General features: G+C 36.4%; 1 protein-coding gene across 1 annotated transcript in view; it reads left to right on the forward strand.

Moving 5' to 3' along the window:
* Positions 1-19,302, forward strand: part of LOC136026664 (large ribosomal subunit protein mL44-like) — a 63,508-nt gene extending 44,206 nt beyond the window's left edge. Inside the window, exon 6 of the mRNA XM_065703405.1 lies at positions 19,059-19,302. Coding sequence (XP_065559477.1) covers positions 19,059-19,186 — 128 coding nt within the window. The 3' untranslated portion in view covers positions 19,187-19,302. The remainder of the gene's footprint in view (positions 1-19,058) is intronic.
* The last annotated feature ends 2,145 nt before the right edge of the window (positions 19,303-21,447 follow it).

The raw sequence follows: 21,447 nt of genomic DNA on the forward strand, positions 1-21,447 counted from the left end.
AGTGCCCTTTTTAAGCGACCAAAAAATAGGAGGGCACCTAGGCCCCCTCCCACGCTCATTTTTTCTCCAAAGTCAACAGATCAAAATTCTGAGATATGTCTTTGGGAATGACCCCACAGTCCCTGGGGGAGGGGCTGCAAGTTACAAACTTCGACCAGTGTTTACATATAATAATGGTTATTGGGAAGTGTGCAGTCGTTTTCAGGGGATTTTTTTGGTTTTGGGGGTGGGGTTGAGGGGAGGGGGCTATGTGGGAGGAGCTTTCCTTGGAGAAATATGTCATGGGGGAAAAAAATTCAATGAAAAGGGCGCAGGATTTTCTAAAATTACTATAAAAAAAACAATGAAAAAATAAGCATGGAAAAGTTTTTTCAATTGAAAGTAAGGAGTAGCATTGAAACTTAAAACGAACAGAGATTATTACGCATATGAGGGGTTCTAAAAATACTTTAGCATAAAGAGCGATGTATTTAGGAGGAGATAAATACCTCGCTCTTTATGCTATAGTATTTTTAGTAATTTCAACTATTTATTCTACGGCCTTTCTGATTCAGGGGCCATTCTTAAAGAATTGGGACAAAACTTACGATTTAGCGTAAAGAGCGAGGTATTAACGAGGGTACAAACCCCCTCGTATACATAATAACAATTTAAGAATATAAAAGTTTGTTACGTAAGTTAATTCTTAAGTTACGTATGTTTTTTACTAATAAGAAAATTCGTTAAAAATTAAAATTTATAGTTGCCTTTTTGTGTAACCGAAAAATTGCATGGCAACTAGGCCTCCTTCCCCATCCCTTATTTTGCTAAAGTTTGACTCTTTACCACAATTCTGCTTTTTAAAACAATTAAAAGCTTTAGCATAAAGAGCGAGGGATTGTGGAGGGGACAACCCATTTCATATACGGAGTAATTTCTGTTCGTTTTAAGTTTTAATGTCGCTCCTTACTTTCAGTTAGAAAAACTAGTTTTTTTTTATGTAATATATTAATAGTATTCAATGCTACTACTATTACTACTACTGACAACTCATCGCAGCACCAAATCGCCTGAGCCCATTGACAAATTTGGGCTATATTTTTGCACATTAGAGGGAAGGGGTAAAGTATACCGGGTTTGCATGCAAAATGTGTCAGGAAAACAGCCCCCAGATAATTCCGCCCGAACATCTCCATATGAACAATGGGCAGAAACCGTAATACTTCCTGGCCGGCACTGATGTTTTCAATAATTTAGTATTTGTTATTAAAACATTTATAATACTCAATGCTACTACTACTACTAACAACTCAGCCAAGCACCAAACAGCCTGAGGCCATTGACAAATATGGGCTATATATTTGCACATTAGAGAGGGGGGGGGGGGTAAAGGATAGCGGGTCTGCATGCAAAATGTGTTAGGTACAATTATTCTGCATATTATGAAGTAAGATTGGTTTCCTGACTTCAAACTGTCGAAATTCTTTACCCCCCCTTATGTGCAAATATATAACCCTAATTATATATTTCCCATTTATTATGACACTTGTCTTTGTCTTGTCTTGTGCTAAGCTAAAAGAAACTAACGACTACACCGGTTTGTTCTCGATTTTCACACAGCGTAAACTTGAGTGAGGGGCGCATAATACACAAGTACCAAAATTCCTTCCCCCTACATAAAATAAGAAATACCCCACCCCCGAGGGGGGGAGAGTAAGTGCCTAGAACCATGAGGACGATACTCCCTCCCCAATACTTCGCTCTTCACGCTAACGTTATTTAGAATTTTCAAAAAGCTTCCTATTGTAATTTAACGGATCTTGTGTTCAACTTGTTGTTCGTAAAGGATTGCGATACAAAGTCATAGTTTAGCATAAAGAGCGAAGTATATAAGAGGGGGTTGTACGCCACTGCGCGTGTGGGCGGTTCTAGCTGACAACAAACTGAACGTAATCGATGAAATTAGGTTCTAATCCGGGTATTTAGCCTGTTGATAAAATACGCTCTGACTATAACTGATCAAGGGATTTTCTACTCTTCACCATCTTGGAACGCTGCTTGGTTTACCTCGGAAATACCCCATATAACGGTTTTGGCAAATACCTCTTGAGTTTGAGAACCTAAGTTGCAATTTTTAGGAGTGAAAGCGATGATGTGTTTACCACTGCGTTGTACACGAAACAAAGTTGTTTACAACCGCCTGAGGACGTATCGGTTTGACTACTCCCACTGTGATTTTTATCTACGTTGTACGTTATTAATATCATTAATTGAATCGCCGTTAAAAAAAAAAAAAAAAAAAAAAAAAAAAAAAAAAACAAGCATGACTGCTTTCATTTTTTTTTTTTTGCTAATTTCTAGTAATCTGTAGTTAACGAATCGTAAAGAATAACAAAAAATATAAGTAAAATTTGTGTTATCGATATTGATTCTGTTGTTTCATTTTTCTGGTCTCAAAATAGAAATGCGTATGATGGTTGCTCATGCAGTTAATTTACATTGTTGTATTTGCTGGTCTGAAAAATTTTTCACAGTTCAAGAAGCTAAATTAGTTGAGATTGTGTCTCAGCTGAAAATCCTCTTAATACCTTACTCCTATATTGGTAAGATATACTACCATCTAAAAAACGTAGAATACAATTTGTTCGTCTTTAGTAAGAAGTATTCGAGAATTATCTTGCCTTAGTCTGCCTATATTCCATAATTTTCTATTATTATCAAATATTTTGGTATTTATGACAAAAATAACCCCCTGATGAAGAATATGTGCTCATGCGCTTGATCCTGTGGATGTTTCAGGGAGTAGGGGTGGGATAAAAGCAAAGAGGGCTCATACAATAGTAGCTACAAAAGTGCTGCAATACTAAGATAAGATATTTTCTGATGTTTTAAATAAGTACATGCAAGTCTCGGTGAAAGGCTTTCGACAATGGTGGTCTTCATTACGTTTTTTGCTCCTTTTCTTTTCTTTTTTGGCCTGATGCCATTTTGAGATTTTTGGCTCGTTTTTAGTTTTAAAAAAAAGTTATTACAAAATACTATGAATTTAGATCTGGAAGATAAGTGATCATTTTTGAGAAAATGCTAATGGTGAACTTTGTCTAACAAGCATTGTATTTTTCACAGAGATCTGTCTTGGCTTCACTCCGATTAGGCTTTCAAGTCTTTGATCATTTTGACCTAATTTTTCGTTTGAATCGGACTGAACCTGTTCTTGGATTTATTAAAGTTAAAAAAAGTAAAACATTTAAAGTGTATTTTGTTTTCAGTAAAGTGCAAATTATGTTCTGGTCTTCAGAAGTCGCTACAACGGGCCGTAGTTCACGCTTTTATATGTTGTAGCAACCTCGGAGCAGCCATGACTCAAGCAACATTTTAAAATAATAAAAATCTTGCGAAAGTTTAGTTTCAAAATTTATTCGTCCCTTACTCAGCCAAATATCAAAGCAGAAAAATTAGACAGTTAGTTTTATCCTAGTGCAGATCAGGAATGATAGAGATTTTTTAAATAATGGGAGAGGCATTTGTCTGGTCTCCAAATGGGTGTCCTACAACGCACGACTGTGAAATACAGAATAGGGTTGACAAAGTATTTTTAGGCTTAACATAATAAATGTCGACTTGGAATATTAGAAACAGGTTTTGACAGAGGACAATATAGCTTGTTTGTGTTATCTTTTTTTCTTTATTGTACAGTCTAATTTAAAAGGAAATTGTGATTTAATACAACTATTATTTAGTTGGATTAGTTAATTAATAATAAATTAATATCCTAGGTTTTGGCAAAGGACAACAGAACTTGTAGTTGTTATCTTTTTCTTTACTTTACATTCTAAATTAAAATGAAAGTTGCAATTTACTGCAACTATTAATTAGTTGTATTAGTTAGTTAATTATTAGTTAACATGCTAAGTTTTAATAAGAAAATAGAACTTTTTTGTGTTATCTAGTTTTCTTTATTTTATAGCATAAATTAAAAGGAAAGTTGCAATTTATTATATCTATCAGTTAGTTGCATTAGTTAGTTGATTGTTAATTAACATACTGGGTTCTGGCAGAGGACAACAGAGTCTATGTGTATTATTTTTCTTCTTTATTTTATAGCCTAAATTAAAAGGAAATTTGCAATTTACTGCAACTATTCAGAAGTTGAATTAGTTAGTTCATTATTAGTTAATATGCTAGGTTTTGGTAGAGGACAATAGAGCTTTTTTGTGTTAACTTTTTTCTTTATTTTTGGATATAAATTAAAAGGAAAGTTGCAATTCATTACAACTATTAATTAGTTGCATTAGTTAATTAATGATTAGTTTGCATGCTAGGTTTTGGCAGAGGACAACAGAGCTTGTATGTGTTATGTTTATCCTTCACTTTACAGTCTAAAGTAAAAGTAAAGTTGCAATTTATTGCAACTATTTATTAGTTGCATTAGTTAGTTAATTATTAGGTAATCATGCTAGGCTTTGCTAGAGGACAACAGACAGGGGAATGCCCTACAAATATGTAGAATACCTACATACGAGGCATGGACCAAGGGGGACCTTGTCCGTGGGGGTCCATAATTGAAATTGGGGCACCCTCTTCTGGGGCTATAAATACAGGTGGAGGAGGAAGAGGGCCTCTCAAATGTACATTCAACAGGGCCCACTGGCGTGTCCAAACGTCCTATGAGTTACAAACCTTCTCCCAATAATGTGAGGATCCTCCATAGGAAGACAACTGCGGCAGGGTGTAAGATCCAGATCTAGTCACAACGGCCTCTGTTAAGGGCTGCCTCGAGCGTTTCGGGGTACTTGCAAGACTGGGGAACTTGGTCAACTTTTCCCGCTTGAGGAGTGGCGCCCATTGAGGAAATTATAGCCTAGTCAACAACACAGCACTCGCACGGGATTCTAATTATTGGATGTTTTCCTGGGCTTGGTTTGTTTTGATGGGCGTTTTTGGGCTGAAAAACCTCTTCATAGCTAAATTATATACTATGGGTTGCCTCCCCGTAGTGGCATAATATTTGTAGGTATGAATATATAATGAGTCGGAGGTAATAGGCTTGGGACTGTCTGTGCAGGATTTCGACTCTTGTTGATTGAATAGCATTGCCAAATGCTCATAACCTAATAGTCATCCCATAAAAGTCTACTGTGCTCCCTTGGTCCCCTGTTCTGACTACATTAATCTGGCCCCCGCTAAGAATCCCACCACGTAATTTAATTTTGTAATGTAATTAATAAAGTAATGTAATGTAATTTAAATAAAGTTAAGTGTAAAAATGGTACCTTTGCAGGTCGTTTTAAATTTCCCGCACTTTTGTTAAGCAACGCTGAAAGTCTTAATTTTGACAAACTTAATGAATTAGACTCCTTTTCTAAAATATATAGATCAGACATAATCGCTATTACTGAAGTACACGCTCAAAATACACACATGTTAAAAATGAATAATTTCACCCAGTTTATTAAACTCAGACCCGAAACCCACCCTCTGGGTAAGAAAGGGGGTGGAATTCTTTTCTTTGTCCGTAATGATTTTTATCCTTCAGAAATATTAGTTCCTTGTCTTACTCCCTTTGATGAAATTTTGTGGGTTTGTGTTCGACCTAAAGTCTTACCACGTCCTTTCAATTTGATTGTCCTGTGTTGTTTTTACTACTCTCCTGGGCAGAGAGCGGCTGAAAAAATTAATTTTATTGAAAAATTGCATGGCAGTGCGGACTATGTACTATCTAAATACCCAAATGCTGGAATTTTCCTCTTAGGTGATGCAAATGAATTAAAACTTGAGTCTACATGTAATACTTTTAGTCTAAAACAAATTGTAAAAGTCCCTACTACCAAAGGCAATTCTACTCTTGATTTAATATGCACCAATATGTCAAATTTCTACAGACCCGTCACCATTCTTCCCCCTCTCGGAGGTAGTTACCACTATAGCCTACTCCTATCTCCACTAGCTAACGTTAAACATTCCTTTATTATTACTGAAACCGTCTTTAGACCTCTAATTGACTCAGGACTCTACAATTTTGGCTCTTGGATCACTAGTGAAAATTGGTCCCCTGTGTACCAAACAAATGATGTCGACTTCAAGGCTTTGTCCCTCCAAAATTTATTGAGGAATAATTATGAAGCCCATTTTCCGGTGAAAAAAAAAATTAAAATATGCTCTACCGATAAACCTTACATTACTGCGACTTTTAAAAAACTAATAAGGAAAAAAATCAATTTGTTCAAGCAAGGACACATCACACAGGCTAATGATCTAAGAAAGTTCCTGAAGAGAAAATTGAGAAAGGCAGCTTCTGGGTATTACAATAATAAGGTTAAGGATTTGTATTCTAACAAACCCAAACAATGGTACAGGAAAATTAAAGAGATTTGCGGAAAAAACCCTGTTGAAGTTAATTTTCATCTCCCTGAGCCCCCTTACAAGATAGCCAACGATTTGAACCTGCATCTTGCGTCCATAGTACAAAGTCTCCCCCTTTCACTGGCTCAGGTCAAACTTCCTCCCTCCACCTCTTTCCCCCAAATTTCTCCCTCTGATATCATAAATAAAATCCAAAAGCTCAAAAAATCAAATACTTGCCCATTAGACATCCCAATTGACTTGATTAAAGCCTTTTCAGACACAATTGCTGGACCTTTATCTGATATTGTTAACCAAATTACAAAATCTGGTAAATTCCCAAGTTGCTGGAAACTAGGTTTTATAACACCCATCCCAAAGAAATCTTCCAGTCTGACTATAACCAACATGCGTCCTATTACACTCACTCCAGTTTTTTCTAAGCTTTACGAAGGGTTTCTTTGTGACTGGCTTAAAATTAAAATTATTCCACGCATTGACATCCGACAGTTTGGTAATTTAAGAAAAACCTCCACCACCCGTTACCTTGTACACTTTTTTCACACGATCCTAAGTGAACTAGAGAAACCAAATGTTTGGCTAAACCTGGTTTTAGTCGATTTCCAAAAAGCGTTTGACTTAGTTGACCACACTATCCTAATTCGTTTACTACATGATAACTTTGAAATTGACCCACTCTTAGTAAATATTGTTATATCGTTCCTTTCAGACAGATCACAAGTTGTAAAATACAAAAATACCTCCTCTAACCCCCTCCCTAGGTACTGTGGAATACCTCAAGGAATCTTATTGGGACCACTATTATTTCTTGTCATGATTAACGAAATTGGCAAGGAATTCCCCCAAAGATGGAAATATGTTGATGACTTGTCAATCCTTGAAGTATGTCATAGGAATATTAAAAGTGACCCCGTTGAAATCCTAACCCAATGTTCGGATGAATCCAAGAATCTAAATATGACAGTAAATCCCACTAAATCACAGATAATGACAATCAACTTCTTGAAATCTACTCCTGCTTTTTGCGATCCGATCCCAAGCGAAATGCTAGTGAAACATGTTAAGCTTCTTGGTGTCACAATTTCTAATGATCTTAAGTGGGAAACACATGTATCCAACATTGTTAAACAAGCAAATGTTTCACTATCCATTTTTAAGCTACTAAACAAATTTAATTGTCCTAAGATACATTCCCTCCGTGTTTACTTATCCTTTATCAGGCCGTTATTGGAATATGCATGTCCGGTCTGGCATTCGCAACTTTCAAATGAACTTAGTGACAAAATCGAGTCGGTCCAAAAGCATTCGCTCAGGATCATTTACAAAGAAGGCAAAATTCCATAATCCTTCCTCCTTAAAGCTGCGCGCATTACCACCTTAAAAGAAAAGAGGGGAAAAATTTGCCTGCTTTTCGCTAAATCAGTCATTTCTAATCATCGTACTGAGGACTTACTCCCTGATTTTCACAATCCCATTAGACTCCGACTCTCCCGGTCAGCCTCCTTAGCAATCCCAACTTACTCTCCGATCCATGCTGCTACAGAAAGGTTTCGCAAAAGTTTTATACCCTTTATTCTGGAACACCTTAATAATAATTCGTGATTATGTAATTGCCAAAATCCCCCTTTCCTCTATTGCCGTTTTTATTCTTTTTTTATTTACTGCAATGTTTTTGTAATTTAATTGTTAAGTTTACTGATTTGCCCTTTATCTTTGATGATTTTGCTTTTTAATTCCTTTTAATTTTAAGTGTTCGACTGAATGTACTATTTTGATTTTTTTTTCCTAGCTTTTAGTGACATATAAAGCGAATTCGGCTCTTCAAAGCTTGTGATAGTCTTCTGCAAATAAATATTATCTTATCTTATCTTACCGTGTTTTGACCAAGATGTGTCCAGGATTGAACAAAGCCTCCAACTTACTGGAGTTCACAGGGACTTCTTGCTGTCCGGTTCTAAGCCGGCTTAAGCGCTTCGGTGTAGACTTGAGAAGATATGCTGGTCCCCATCCTGCACTGGTATCCGGGATCATTGCGTTTCTTGAGGCCAAAATAATTTCAATGATTTAAAGAACATGAAAATTGGAACTTGGAATGTTACGACGTTAAAAAATGACTATCGTGTCGACATTTTGACTGACGAATTCAGACGGTTTGAACTTGATTTACTAGGAGTTTCAGAAACTCATATCCCAGGGGTTGGAAGCATGAAATTAGGTGACATAGAATGTGTTTACTCAGGTAGGAAGGATGGGGTACATAGACAGTGAGTAGGGCTCATGATGAATAACGAAGCTGCTAAGTCTTGTTTAGGCTGGGAAGGCATTAATAATAGAATACTAATTGCTCGTTTTATGACTAAAAAGTTTAGGGTATCAGTTATAGTAGTATATGCCCCTGTTGAACCAACTGACGAAGGTAGTGACTCAGATGAATTTTACTTGTAGTTACAGGAGCAAATAGACAGGGTACCAGGTAGAAATATGGTGTTTTTGCTAGGAGATTTTAACTCCCAGGCTGGTAGAAATAGGGACAGCCTATTTCTACCAGCCTGTCTAGCCTAGGTAAGTTTGGTGTAGAAAAAGAAAACAGTAATGGCTACAGACTTTTACAATTTCGTAGGCATAACAACCTAGTAATAACCAATACTGTGTTTGGTCATAAAATGGCCCATAAGTTGACATGATATTTACTTGATAGTAAGACAGCAAATCTTATTGATTATGTTATTGTAAACCGAAGACTAGCAGGATCAATACAAGATACTAGGGTGTATAGGAGTGCTGTTATTGATGTTAAAAGTAAAGATCACCATCTAGTAGTGTCTAAGGTTAATTTAAAGCGTGAATTTCGGAAGGGTAGCTACCTCCCGGAAAGTTATGATGGTGGTAGACTCCAGAATGAAAATTTGAGAGAAACCTCCCAGGAACAGTTGGACACTAAACTTGAGAGTTTAAAATTTGACAATGGAAGATGGATGGAATAATTTTAGAAAAACGATTTGTGAAGTTGCTGATGGTGTCTTAGGAAAGAGTGTTAAGACTGCACCTAGGAATATTAGTAAAAAGCTTTATGTTTAATAGAGAGTAGAAGGGGTTTGCACAAGAATTATCATAGGGATAAGTAATATGAAAACAAAAGAAATGTAAAGAAAGTGGAGAAAGCATTAGAATATGAACTAAGGAGATGCGAAGTGGATGCCATGGATAAAATTGCCGAGGATCTGGAAAATGCAGCTAGACGCTATAAAAGTAAAATATTATACCTAGCATGTTAATAAATTAAGAGGTAGTAGTCAATCCGGACTAGTCCCAGTTAAAGATAAGAATGGAGCCCCAATTAGTGATAAAGAAAGAGTTAAAGAAAGATGGGCGGGATATTTTGAGAATGTGCTAAACCGAGATACAGTTGCAAGAAAAGATATAGATGAAAATGAAATAGTTTGTGATACCTTGGATATGAAGGAAGATTTGTTTTGTGAGGAAGAATTAGCGACAGTACTAAAAGGATTAAAAAATAATAAGACTCCAGATGCTGATAGTGTGATAAACGAGTTTCTTAAATATGGTGGCTCTGAGGTTAGAAATAAGCTACTGAAGAATGTGAATATGATGTTTGAAAAAGGGGAAGTAGCTAACGATTTTAGGAAAACCTTAATTAAACCACTGTATAAGAAAGGTTACAGCCTTTATTGTTGAAGTTGTTCTCTGTAGGTAGCAAATTACTTAGTAATATGATACTTTTTAGACTGAGAGATGCTGTAGACAAAGTTTTAAGGGAAGAACAGTGCGGTTTCAGAAAAGTTAGAGGATGAGTCGACCAGGTTTTCACTCTTAGGCTAATAATTGAGAAGTCCTTTGGTTGTCAAACACCTTTGGTCCTCAGTTTTATCGATTATGAGCCAGCTTTCGATTCTGTTGATAGAAGACCGTTAGCAAAGGTGAATATGTTCGAGAATAATACTGCTGTGGTTAAGGTAGGAAATGAGGTTAGCAACTGGTTTTGTATTAAATCAGGAGTTAAGCATGGTTGTGTTCTATCCCCCTTTATGGATCATTTTCATAGAATTTGTCTTAAGGAGCACAGGAAAGGCAATTGCAGACCACAGAATCAAGTGGGGAGGAAAAACGGTCCTGGACTTAAATTATGCTGATGATTTAAGCATAATAGATGAAAGTGTGAGCAAAATGAATGAAATTTTAGAGGTTTTGCGAGTTGAGGGTGCTAGAATAGGTTTGAAAATTAATGTTAATAAGACTAAATCACTAAGGCTAGGAATAAGTGAAGATGAAAAGGTGACTTCGGGTACCGAAAATATTGATAAGGTGTGCAGCTTCACTTACCTTGGTAGAATTATTAGTAAAGACGGTGGGAGCAGTAAAGACGTTAAAAGTAGAACAGCTAAGGCTCAGGGTGTTTTTCACAATTAAAAAAAGTTTGGAAGAATGGGAAGATAAGTCTGCAAACCAAGATTAGAATATTGGAAGCTACAGTGATGACAGTGGTCAAATATGTCTCTGAAGCATGGGCGCTCCGGAAAGCGTGCGAAAATTTACTAGAGATTTTCCAGAGAAATTGCCTACGGATTGTTCTGGATATCCGGCTGACTGACTGTATTTAAAACAGTAGGCTGTACGAAAAATTTAGTTCAATCCTGCTTTCTTGGGCTATAATGAAAGAAAGCTTGAGATGGCTAGGCCACGTTCTGCGGATGAAAGATGACAGTTTACCGAAAATTGCCCTTTCTGGCCAACCGTCTGGGGCTACACGGAAAGTTGGTCGTCCTCTTCTGGGTTGGGAGGATGTCATAAATAAAGATTTAAAGGAAATTTGAACTTCCTGGGAGGATGTAAAGAGGGAAGCCTTGAACATAATAGGTTAGAGGAGGAGCGTCAGTAGCTGTGTTGGCCTCAGGCGGCTTGGCACAGCAGTGAGTCATTAGTCGCAGTAGGAGAAGTAGTCTTAGAGGCAGCCTTAGAGGTAAAGTTGTTTACGAAATCACAGTATTGTCTGCACAGAGTAGGCATAGGTTACCTCGAAAAAATCTCGTCAGATTAAGTAGACAAAGAGACTAATCTAGTGCTGGTTTAGGCCTACTGGTTACAGAATTTCACTTTCTTTACCCTCCCCTACATTTTAAATAACTATAAAGATAATTATACAGAAGTTTATGGTCAAACAAAATTGCCAACCGCTAGATGGTGTTAGTGATCTTTATTTTCGATAATATTAGTTTAAACTCTTTAGCTTCTCATGCTCTTTGGTACTCTTCCTTTTTTTCTATACAGCAGGCTCTGGTCTAGGTACTCCGATTCGCGTAGACAGACTGTCATCCGTATTGGCAAAAGAACAGAAACCTAGTATAATTGTAAAAGCATAGCTTAAATCCAAAATAGCTAGTGTCATAAAAGTAACATTGTTTTCAATGCATTTTTTTATCAAATTGTCCCGTTTCTGTGGTTTGCATACAAATTTATATATATACAACAAAAATTGTGTTTCACAAGTACGCTATTTTGAATTTCTCAAGGGGTTATATCACTGACTATGGTAGGTGAGCCCAGTGAACACAGTTTGCGGCTCTAGCGCTTCTTCTTGCATTTTTAACCTTATTATCTGTCCCTTGGAACCTTCATTGATTCTCTTTGCATCCGATCCTCCCTCGTCGCCATCACTGTACCAAAAGAGTCTAAATATGTACTCCCTTTTAATAATCCAGTATATTTGAGACATCGAAATAAGGCAGTTTTAATTTGTCTGTATTTTATTTAACCACAAACAGATTTGCTTGTAAACATATCTTGATTGAAGCATTAACGGGTCAGCTATTCAAACTGTAAAGTGTCCTTTGGGCAGGAAAAATCTGCTGAAATCACCTCTCATTTAAGCAGAAACAGACCGCTAGACTTTTTGTATGCATTTGATTATAACTAATAAACCACTTCGTCAACCAGAAACGAAAAGCAAGTAACTAAGACTTGGCCCTAATCACTGATTATACAAGCCTACTCAAATATGTCCTTAAGTTTTTTGTATTAAGTATGAAGTCAGTAAATAATACAGAATTGACGGGGAACCAAACTAATGGTTAAGTAGTGTTGCTCTGCAACACAATACAGAATGCTATGATAGTTTTTCAAAAAAAAAAAAAACAACTAAATATCTGATGTGAATAAAATTTATAAATATATCTAAAATATCTATATATATATATATATATATATATATATATATATATATATATATATATATATATATATATATATATATATATATATATATATATATATATATATATATATATATATATATATATATATATATATATAAATTCTATTAACTTGATCCATTACCAAACTAATGGATAAGTAGTGTTGCTCTGCAACACAATACAGAATGCTATGATATTTAAAAAAAACAACAACTAAATATCTGATATAAATAAAATATTTAACTATATCTAAAATATCTAATATATATATATATATATATATATATATATATATATATATATATATATATATATATATATATATATATATATATATATATATATATATATATATATATATATATATGATATCGAAAAATACCTAAATATTTGGATGATTAATGTTGCTGTTGCTCTGTAACACAATGCAGATTTGATAAGATATCTTTCAAAAAATTTATAAAATACATAATGCATCTAAAATATTTAGGTATTTTTCGATATATATATATATATATATATATATATATATATATATATATATATATATATATATATATATATATATATATATATATATATATATATATATATATATATATATATATATATATATATATATATATATATATATATATATATATATATATATATATATATATATATATATATATATATGATATCGAAAAATACCTAAATATTTGGATGATTAATGTTGCTGTTGCTCTGTAACACAATGCAGAGTTGATAAGGTATCTTTCAAAAAATTTATAAAATACATAATGCATCTAAAATATTCTTACATATCAAAAAATATCTTAGATTATCTGTATGTTTAGTTTTGCTCTGATCGCAGTACGGGGTTGATAGAATATCTCTTAAAAAATTGTTTGTCCCAAGCTCAGTTGGATTGAATTCGTATGTCAGAATTATAAATAATAAAAAAAGAAGATTACCAGCAAAAATAATTAATTGGAAGGGGGAAAAGATTACGGTGTTTACCAGTGACTGGAAAAACAGTAAATACCAACGGTAGCGCAGTGGACTCATATCTAATTGGCAATGCGAGGCCATGTACTGGCATGTTAATAAATTGAGAGGGAGTACTCATTCTGGACTTATCATAGTTAAAGATAGGAATAGGGCCACAATTAGTGATAAGGAAAGAGCTAAAGAGAGATGGACAGAGCATTTTTAAAGTGTGCTAAAGTGGGATAGAGTTACAGGGTAATATATTAAGGAAAATTAAAAAGTTTATCACACCTTGAATGAGAAGGATTGTGAGGAAGAATTAGTGACAATACTAAAAGGATTGAAAAAAATAATAAAGCTCAGGCGATGATAGTTTGGTAAAAGAGTTTCCTAAATATGGCGGTTATTAGGTCAGAAATAAGCTACTAAAGATTATGAATATGATTTTTGAAAATGGAAAGTATCTAATGATTTTAGGAAAATTCTAATTAAATCCTTATATAAGAAAAGCGATAACAGTGAGTGCAAGGCCGTAGTTTGCTACGGGGGTAAGGCGGCAATCACCCCTCATATATTTTCTGCCCCGACCCCAGTTTGCCCACTGCTGAAATTTAGTTACTTCCAAATCTAGTCACAACTAAGATAAGCCTGCATAATTCAAGGATCCATAGAAACTGGTCAGTGGTATGGTCATTGATCCCCGGGGATTAAATGTGGCCCCTGGAGAACGTCGAGTATTCATATAAATATCATTAATTACTGACAGAACAACAAAGTGTTAAACTTTGAAACAAACAGAATACTGAAAAAGGCACTGTGCACTACAGAAAAAATTGAAAAGGGAGAATCCTACAAAACATTATTCATTTGTATTATTTATTTGGTAGAAAGAAGTTTTTTTTATAGTTGAATCGAAATGACGAAACTGAAACATAATCTTTCGTTTCCAGTGGAATACCGTTTCATATTTTCACTTCAACGTATTCTATGATCAGAATTTCTAAGATCATCAAAGGTCAGTGCCATTTGGAGAGGGCCAGTGTGGAAGTACATAATTGTGAAGAGCCATTAATCTCTCTTTAAATATCAAAGTCCCAAGTCTCCGGCAAAGGGGCATATTTATTATTTATATAGATGCCATAAATTATTTTATAGGTTTTATTACCTTTCACAGCCTAGTTGCAATATCGCTGTAAATAATTTTTTTCCAAGAGGAACGTCTGTGTACAGTTACAAGGCTAAATTGCCTTATCTTAATTTCTGTCCGACTGCAAGATTGAATTTTTCGGAATAACAAAATTCACCCTGTCTGCTTGGCTACTTTTGTTGGGATTACATAACATAAGCGAAGTTTCATTATATTGTTCGTTAACTTTTCAATCTGAGTTTGTAATAAGGATGCGATGTCTTGCGTCTCGCTTTTAGAAGCCGGAAGGAGGATGCTCACAAAAAAGGTGTCAGGGTATTATGCGTGTTTATTGGGACGATAAACTTTTATTTTAAAGGAATGATGAGGAAGATACGGGGTGGGGTGCTACGTTACAAAATGTTTAGTTGCACTATGCTCGATAAAGCACGGTTGTATTAAAAAAAAATTATATCTCATTTTTTATGGACAAAACTTCAGCAATTATTTGAAAATCGTTCATTGGGACTAATTTTCGCGACTCCCTTTAGACTAGTCTGTGCCCCCCTGGTGAGGCGGGCCTCCCAGTTTGGAAAACGCTGTATTAAAGTGATTAGTGCTATGTACGAGAATAACACTGCTGCGGTCAAGATAAGAAATAAGGTAGGAGTGCGGTAAGGTAGGAATTAAGCTGGGTTATGCTCTTTCCCCCTTTATATGAATCATTTTTATAGATTTTGTCTTAAGGAGCACAGGAAACGCAATGGGAGACCACGGAATCAAATGGGGAGGAAACAATCTCCTGGACTTAGATTATGTTGATGATCTAAGCATCCTAGGTGAAAGTTTGAGCAAAATGAATGAACTTTTAGAGGTTTCGCGAGTTCAGGGTGCTAGAATAGGTTTGAAAATTAATGTTAAGAAGACTAAGTCACTAAGGCTAGGAATAAGTAAAGATGAAAACGTGACGCTGGGTAACGGAAAGATTGATCAGGTGGGCAGCTTCACTTACCTTGGTAACATTATTAGTAAAGACGGTGTGAGCACTGAAGAAGTTAAAAGTAGAATATCCAAGGCTCAGGGTTAAAAGAAAATTAGAAGAATAGGAAGATAAGTCTGAAAACCAAGATTAAAATATTGGGGGTAATAGTGACGACGGTGTCACTGCACTTTCGAGTACTTTCTTTCTCCGGCTTAAGCTCCGCCGTTTCAACAGTAATGTCCTGCCCGCCCTCTTCTATGCTTCTGAAACATAGCATCTCAACCACAAACAAGAGAGGAGAATTCAGTCTTTTGGAAACATGTGCCTACGTAGACTTCTCAGCATCCACCGGACCCAGAAGGAAACGAACGAGCACATTAGAAACATTAGAAACATTAGAAACATCACAGGTCAACCCTCCCTCATCGAGACCATACGAAGGCACAGATGGAGCTACCTTGGACACTTGCTATGCATGGATGATTCCAGAATGCCCAAATCTACATTTTTCTGGTTACCTGAAGGCACCCGCCGCAGAGGAAGACCCAAAAATACACTTTGTCGTACCTACAACAACGACCTGTGACACCTTCACGCCTCAATACAGCCAGAGTGGGAAGATACCGTCGCAGTAGCAAGTTTCAGAGACGACTGGAGATTCTTCTTGGACGCCTTGGACGCCTTGGGCGCCTCTGGAGGCACAGGAGGATCTAAGGTCTAAGGTAATAGTGATGACAGTGGTCAAATATTAGTATGAAGCATGGGTGCTCTGTAAAGCGAATGACGATTTGTTAGATGTTTTCCAGAGAAAGTGCCTACAGATTGTTCTGGGTACCCGGGTGACTGACCGTATTTCAAACAGTAGGCTGTAAGAAAAATTTGGTTCAATCCCGCTTTCTAGAGTTGTAATGAAAGAAAGGTTTTGGTGGCTAGGGCACGTTCTGAGGATGAAGGATGACAGATTGCCGATGATTTTCCTTTTTGGTCAACCGTCTAGGGCTAAACGGAAAGCAGGTCGTCCTCGTCTGGGTTGGGAGGATGCCCTGAAGAAAGATGTAAAGAAAATGGGAACTTCCTGGAAGGGTGTCAAGAAGGAGGCTTTGAATAGATTCGGATGGAGAAGGAGCGTGCGCAGCTATGTTGGCCTCGGGTTGCTTGGTGTTGCGATGAGTTGTTAGTAGTAGTAGTAATGGTAATACTTCTTTTCATGGTTGGATATTACCCTGTTAGTATAGTGGATTGACTCGGGCCTTGAGATTCAAGAAACTGCGATTCCATCTAGTCTATCATATCGGGCTTTGCCCTTTCGGAGCGTCTTCGACCCTGAAGGTAAATATAGCCAAGAAACTGTTACAATTTTGCCGTGTAGTTTTCTCTTTGGATGGCTTTGTGCTAATGTTAAATTTACAGAACTTACAAGTGGTTGGTCAGTCGCTGAAAGCTGATATGAAGAGGGCACATGGTGGACAGATGTCATAAAGGTGTTGGGAAGGACGAAGGACAGACAGAAACGCGAAAACCAAAAACCCCGGAAAACCCACAGATTTGTTGTTGGTAAACTTGATCCCACAAAAAAAGAAATAAATGAAAAATCTTATGATTCGAACCAACAAAGAAAATTAAAGGGATTCTGTTTTCAAACGAGGACTTATTTATATTGCAATATTAAATCTCTTTCTTGGATTGGGTGTATCTCCTGCCAGTACAGTGGGTTGATTCGGTACTGGAGATTCTAAAAACTGCGATTCCATCATGTCTGTCGCATCGGGCCTTCGCCCTGTCGGAGTGGTTTCCAACCTGAAAGCAAATATTGCCAAGAAACTGTTACGGCTTTGCTCTGCCGTTTTGTCTTTGGTTTGCTTGTTGTACTGTGAGATTCTGATGAGTAGTAAGGGCACTGGGCTTTGCAAGTGGTTGCTGAGTCACTGCAAGCTGATATGGGAAGGACACAGGGGTAGACATATGGAAAGGTGCAGGGGAAGACGAAGGAGAGACAGAGACGCGAAAACCAAAGCCCAGGAAAAACCCACAGAGTTGCCGCTGGTATTCTTTATCCCATAAAAAAAATTAAAAACCTTAGATTTGAATCAACAAAAGGTAGTTTTTTTCAACACAAAAGGGTTTTGTTTTCAAAGGAGAACTTATTCATATTGTATTTTATTGTATTTTTGTCTTTTTACGCTAAAGTTGTTTACTGTTAGCTCTTTACGCTAAAGTATTTTACTGTTTTAAAAAGGAGAGTTAAGAGAAAGAGTCAAACTTTAGCGTAAAGAGCGGGGCGTTGAGGAGGAAAAGTCCTTTTCATATGCGGAGTAATTTCTGTTCGTTTTAAGTTGTTTTTTTTTTTGTCGCTCCTTACTTTCAGTTAAAAAAAACTTGTTTTTTTTTTATTTAATAAAAATAAAGATCAAAGAGCTAGTAAAAGATTCCGTGCACATTCCAAAGTTTGGTAATGCAGTGTCTAAGTGAAAACCTCGATCTGTCAGTGCACGCTCGTGGTTCTATATACATAGAAGATCCCCTTGCTCCATAATCATACTCACATTGGTTAGATAATTACATAGCATAAAAAATTTTCGTTAGAAGTTTGGCAAAATACTTAATACAAAACATCATTCCATGAAAAGATAATAATAATTCCACAAGTAACATATTAAGGAAAGAATATATACTTTTGACTGGTGATTTTGATGGTAGGGCTATCGGGGAAGGGATGAAAGTTTTTAGGATACGCAGCGAACTGGTTTTATACGTGTTTTAAACATATTCAGGAAAATCAGGGGACAATAACTCAGATAAGAATGGACTAGCGCAAAATATACTGACCATTGCATGAAAAGGTCAAATGCTTGACCTTGAAATAAATTTTGAAATAAATATTTGAAATAAATTTCAAATGCTGCAATGTTCCAACATTTAGATGTAACAATACAATATACTTTTGACTGGTGATTTTGATGGTAGGGCTATCGGGGAAGGGATGAAAGTTTTTAGGATACGCAGCGAACTGGTTTTATACGTGTTTTAAACATATTCAGGAAAATCAGGGGACAATAACTCAGATAAGAATGGACTAGTGCAAAATATACTGACCATTGCATGAAAAGGTAGAATAAATTTCAAATGCTGCAATGTTCCAACATTTCTCCCCAACTTCAATAACTCCAGTTATTGGAGTTCCAGATTCTACAAAGAAGGCTCTTAAGTGGCAAACAGAGGAGAGCATAATTCCTTCAACTTCAACTTCTTCCCAACTTCATCCGCAATTTAGCAGTGTGTTCCTTCCAACTCATATTCTGTTCAACTAGCAAACATCTCATTGTAGATGTAGATCCTAAATAAGTAGATTCATTTGTGCTACTGTAAGATGGTGGCGGAATCTATTTTGTGTATTCAAGCATTGCTCTAGTTCAACTTTTTTTTCTAGGATTTGGAGAAACCCCTGAAATTGCCGAGACTATGTCTGCACATGATGCTCTAAGAAAAATGTATGGCCTAGAAGAGAAAATGTTGCCTCTCCCTTTTGGTAAAAAGGCAGAACGTCTAGTTTTGTAGTTTTTTAATGTTATGTATAAAATTGTTTACGGTCTTTTAATTTTCAAGTGCTGTCAGATTTTTTGTGTTTGGCTAAAAAAGAAATTTTCTGAGAATATACTAAATTCGCTATTGAACATTTCAATTGCTATTGTCTTTCATCTTGTTTAGCATCACAAGTTTAAAGGAGGCATTGGTTCAATTTACTTATATTTTATTTTCTTTCTTTACCGTGAAAATTAGGCTTAAAGTTAAGTTGGGACTTGGGAGTAGAAAAAGGAAGTTAGGTAGACTCCCAAGGTCCCAAGTCCCAATTATGAAGCCATGATTTTTAAGGGCTTGAATTTTCCTGGCCCATTTTGCCTTCTTAGCTCATTGTGTGGCTTAACTAGAGTCAAAACACCATCGAATATCATAATTGACACTAAGTTTTGGATGTTGCTAACTTGAAGATTTTGTAGTGTTAGGGATTTTGCAGTGTTAGGACTCGCCTTTAAATCCCAATAAATTCCTATATTTTAATGCACTCCTATAAAATGCCTATATTTTGGCTAAAATCCTATTATTCCTATATTTTTGGCTGAAGAGCACTAAGAACATTGCTCATGATTTGCAATTTTCTGTCTTTTGGTGTAGATTGATAATTAATTACAACTGTTGAGCTGTTTGAACTTAACTAATGCTTTGTGTTGGGCTTAGTAAGCTGCTTCTGCCTGGGCTATGCTGTTGTGTTGACTTAGTAGCCTATGTTTTGTTTTTTGTCATGTTGGGCCTGTCCGAAATGAGCGGAGATCAGTATATAGGCTAGCAGTCTCTGCTTAATGAGACTGGAGTTCTTGCGACTTATGTGTTTCCTGGCTGAACGCTGGCTGGTTGATGTGAATACGGCCCAGTTATTCAAATGGGCTATTCTAAGATAGTTGCTAATCGAGGGAAGTATAATAGACGTGCACTGGGTAGGCTATATGCTACACTCTGTGATCAATCTGTCCTTTATCTATCTGGTCTTTATCCCCTTCTAAAGAAAAATGATGTTAATCAGATTCGGACTTTTTATTTCAGATATTGTAAATTTTTACTTTATCTCCCCCCTTGGTATAGCAATGGTAAGATAATTCGTAAGTTTGATGTCCCTGATAGAAGTGCAAAGTTGGCCCTCCTGCATGGAAGGTTGTCGGAATCAGTTTTTTATCGTTTATCGCTTCATCATCCTTTGGTCCGTCTGTTCTGTTAATCTCATTGTAGCATAGTGTTTTTATGGCACTTGGTATTAACCAAGTGAATTTAGCAATCGCAAATTCTGTCTGTCTGTCGGTCCTGGTTTTGCTACTTTAGGCACTTCCAGGTAAGCTAGGACGATGAAATTTGGCATTCATATCAGGAACTGGACCAGATTAAATTAGAAATAGTCGTTTTCCCGATTTGACCATCTGGGGGGGGGGGTGAGTGGGGGGCCCGTTAATTCAGAAAAAATGGAAAAATGAAGTATTTTTAACTTACGAACGGTTGATCAGATCTTAATGAAATTTGATGTTTGGAAGGATATCGTGTCTCAGAGCTGTTATTTTAAATCCCAACCGGATCTGGTGATATTGGGGGAGTTTTGGGGGGGAACCTAAAATCTTGGAAAACACTTAGAGTGGAGGGATTGGGCTGAAACTTGGTGGGAAAAATAAGCACAAGTCCTAGATAGATGATTGACATAAACAGAACGGATCCGCTCTCTTTGGAATAGTTGGGAGGGGCAGGGGGTGATTCTGAAGAGTTGGAAAAATGAGGTATTTTTAACTTACGAACGGGTGATCGGATCTCAATGAAATTTGATATTTAGAAGGATATCGTGTCCCAAAGCTCTTATTTTAAATCCCGGCCGGATCTGGAGACATTAGGGGGAGTTTGGGGTGACCTAAAATCATGGAAAACGCTTAGATTGGAGGGTTTGGGCTGAAACTTGGTGGGAAAAATAAGCACAAGTCCTAGATACATGATTGACATAACCAGAACGGATCCGATCTCTTTGGGGTAGTTTGTGGGCGGGGGTTGATTCTGAAAAATTAGAAAAATGAGGTATTTTTAACTTACGAACGGGTGATCGGATCTCAATGAAATTTGATATTTAGAAGGATATGGTGTCTAAAAGCTCTTATTTTGAATCCCGACCGGATCTGGTGACATTGGGGGGAATTTGGGGGGACCTAAAATCATAAAAACGCTTAGATTGGAGGGATCGGGATGAAACTTGGTAATTTATGTGACCAGGCATCTCACGCCATCTACCATAG

Source organism: Artemia franciscana, chromosome 4, assembly GCF_032884065.1.
Source record: "Artemia franciscana chromosome 4, ASM3288406v1, whole genome shotgun sequence".
NCBI lineage: Eukaryota > Metazoa > Arthropoda > Branchiopoda > Anostraca > Artemiidae > Artemia > Artemia franciscana.